Source organism: Solanum tuberosum, unplaced genomic scaffold (genome assembly GCF_000226075.1).
Source record: "Solanum tuberosum cultivar DM 1-3 516 R44 unplaced genomic scaffold, SolTub_3.0 scf00364, whole genome shotgun sequence".
NCBI lineage: Eukaryota > Viridiplantae > Streptophyta > Magnoliopsida > Solanales > Solanaceae > Solanum > Solanum tuberosum.
In genome coordinates, this window is record NW_006239291.1 from 162,892 (window position 1) to 166,024 (window position 3,133).

Below are 3,133 nucleotides of genomic sequence, written 5' to 3' on the forward strand. Positions count from 1 at the left end.
ATTCTCTAGTCGAATTATCACTTTCATTCGACGATACAAATAAGATAAAAGCTGTGGGGAGTGCTAGAAAAGCCAAAAAAAAGTCCATAATGAAGAATCTCAAAAGGCAACTAAAAAGGGAAAGGAGGAAACAAAAAATGAAAAATAGAATCATACTTTTTTTTCTTCTTCTTCTTATCAAAACTACTGTGATAATGAGAAAGAGTAAAGAAAAAACTAAAATAAGGATCGGGGTCTTTCTAATTATTTTTTTTGCAGTTGAAGCTGCGGTGGAGGCTTCGGCTTGGCTCCCAAACCCATGCCATTTTTTTTCTTCTTTTTCATTTTTTTAGTAACAAAATAAACCAAAAGTAGGACCAAACTGAGAGTTAGTAGCATAAACAAAGATGGATTTGTGAATGAGAAATATAAGTTTCCTATTTTCATAGGAATCAATGGAATTATTTCAAATTGATCAAGGGGACTGTGGACAATCAATTCCAACTCATCAACAAATTCCTGCCATATACATCCACTTTGAAAGTCCTCACGGGCCAGTTCATTTGTGAGATGGATGACATAAGGAATAGTCACAAGTTCTTCATCATTAACATGCCAGACATGCTCGGCAAGCTCTCTTACCGACGTCCATGCTGGTGGCAACTGAAGACCAGTTGCATCCATGTTTCTAGATACTTGATCGCAGAAATTTGCTATCACATTTGCCCGATCATCGAGGGCTATGAATTGCACATTATTTTCAAAATGATTGTTGTCGGGAGAAAGTTCCATAATGAAATGGTTGATAGATAGAAGGTAGAATGCCGCTGACAAAGAGGAGCTCTACCAGTCTCTCCTTTTTTTCATTCCTTCAAAGACCAGAATATTCTTCTTTTTGGGTTAGAAGACCACAATATTCTTCTTTTTGGGGTTAATGTTCTCAACGGTGAATTGATTATTCAATATCCTTTTCCTTCTGCGGCGGAATGGAAGAAAAGTAATGAAACCTGCGATGGCTACTGAATAACCTCCTTTTACTTTCTCAATAATAAAGCCTTTGATCTTTGCCTTCGTTCGCTCAATCTTGTTCAGTTCCATCCAAGCTCGGTTTTGTCTGAATCTTCGTGGAAGAAGAAGAAGCGGTTCACCAGCCACTACATCTGTAGATCCCACCAAATCATTAAACCTGGCGGCTGCTCGCTCTTTGATCAGTGATTCACCGGCCACTAGATCGATGAAGAATCTCTCCAAAATCTGCTCTTTGATCAGTGATTCACCGGCCACTAGATCGATGAAGAATCTCTCCAAAATCTGCTCTTTGATCAGTGATTCACCGGCCACTAGATCGATGAAGAATCTCTCCAAAATCTGCTCTTTGATCAGTGATTCACCGGCCACTAGATCGATGAAGAATCTCTCCAAAATCTGCTCTTTGATCAGTGATTCACCGGCCACTAGATCGATGAAGAATCTCTCCAAAATCTGCTCTTTGATCAGTGATTCACCGGCCACTAGATCGATGAAGAATCTCTCCAAAATCTGCTCTTTGATCAGTGATTCACCGGCCACTAGATCGATGAAGAATCTCTCCAAAATCTGCTCTTTGATCAGTGATTCACCGGCCACTAGATCCAGGAATCCCACCCTATTCTCAAACCTGGTGGCTCGGTTGATTGGCACCCCTGTAGGCTCATCTTGCATACAAATTCTGGGGGTCCCAAGTCCTGCATCCACCAAGAACATTTCTTGCCTGAAGCGTAAAACTTCAGATTGTAGGGCGTTTCCACTACATAAGAAAAAACTGGAATTCGATCTTGGAAATAGGAGAAAAAAGCTCATCATAACCGTGAAAGTCACTCTAAAAGGGCTATGATGAGCCCTTTTTGTGACTCGACTCAAGCTCATCATACATAATTAGATTTCCTCTTCTTTCTTATGCTCGTAGGTCAGTCTATTCGACTTTTTCTTGCAAATCCTCTCTTTTCCGCTTTTGACTATGATTGGGCCCTGCAGTGGTAGAACCTGGTGAACCAGGCCTACTGCTTGCCTTTCTTTCTGGAGCCTTATATTAATTATATAAGATATTCAATTTGTGGAGTTGATTGTGGAATTGAATAGAGAATCGGGTCAAGGAACTTCCTTTTTTCGCTTACCCTTCATAGTCATAGAATGGCTCTCTTTATATAGCTTACGCTTACGAAATGAAGCCCGACCTCCGGAATAGAGGCCAAAAGCTAATTGGAGGTGAGACAGAATTCCACCAAAAGGAGAATGGGAGTATAGGGAACACCAATCAAAAGAGAAAAGAGAAAGGACGGTTGTGTGAACACTATCCGAATACTAACCGAGGGAGAAGGGGTACAGGGATCAATCCCACCTAAAGGACCAATTCAGCCCATGGGCTAATCAGATAGATTTGGAAGTCTGGGTTAGGAAGTGGCAGGCTCGGTACGGTTCGCTTATCCATCGGCAAACAGGTGGCACACACTATACTCAATTGGACTTCCGCCCGGTGAATCTTTCATAAAGAAGCACACCAGGTGCTCCCTTAATCTGCACTCCGGGCTACTCTCCTTTCTCATTATCTAGAGCAACCTATGAACTAAGACTTTTAATTTCAAAGAATCTGTTGTTGAATAAGATAGTTGATAGGGGGAGACCCCTTCTCGTAGGCAGGGGAAGCTCAATAACTGTATTTTTAAGTCAGACTTGTACTAAAAAGAAAAAGTCATACGATGCAGACGCAACGCTATACCTAGAGTCTTATTTGTTTTAATATAATCTCAGATTGAAATCCTACACAGAACCTCCATAGGGAAGGGCGTCTAGCCAGATCGAGTATCAAATGATAGAACTAGAGTCGGGAGCCACATAGATAGGCACGATAGAATGAAAAAAAGGCCTTGGCTTGAGTCCCTATGTCCCGTACCCCTCCCCTTTGGGTAGGGAATCCACAGGAAGAAGCAGAAGCATGAAATCACCCGAGGAATGCCTCTATTTATGCCTGGCCACAGGTTTCATCATTCTTTATTTTAGCTCGGTACAGAGGAAAGAGGGAGCAACTTAACCCACCCAGTCCTGCCTTTAGGAAGGAATGCAGGAAAGGAAAGCACTTGGAAGAGGCCGGACTTTGGCTTTAGGAAGAAAGCCCGAC

At 41.9% G+C, this 3,133-nt stretch overlaps 1 protein-coding gene across 1 annotated transcript; it reads right to left on the bottom strand.

Annotated features, from left to right (window-relative positions):
• Positions 1–480: 480 nt before the first annotated feature.
• LOC102589499 (uncharacterized) lies at positions 481–2,521 on the bottom strand. The gene has a single exon (XM_006361664.2). The coding sequence runs from the start codon at positions 1,885–1,887 to the stop codon at positions 880–882; it is 1,008 nt and encodes a 335-aa protein (XP_006361726.1). The 5' UTR covers positions 1,888–2,521; the 3' UTR covers positions 481–879.
• Positions 2,522–3,133: the final 612 nt, after the last annotated feature.

Coding starts and splice junctions, on each gene's coding strand:
- LOC102589499 (XM_006361664.2), bottom strand. CDS start 1,887: ATGATGAGCTTGAGTCGAGTCACAAAAAGGGCTCATCATAGCCCTTTT.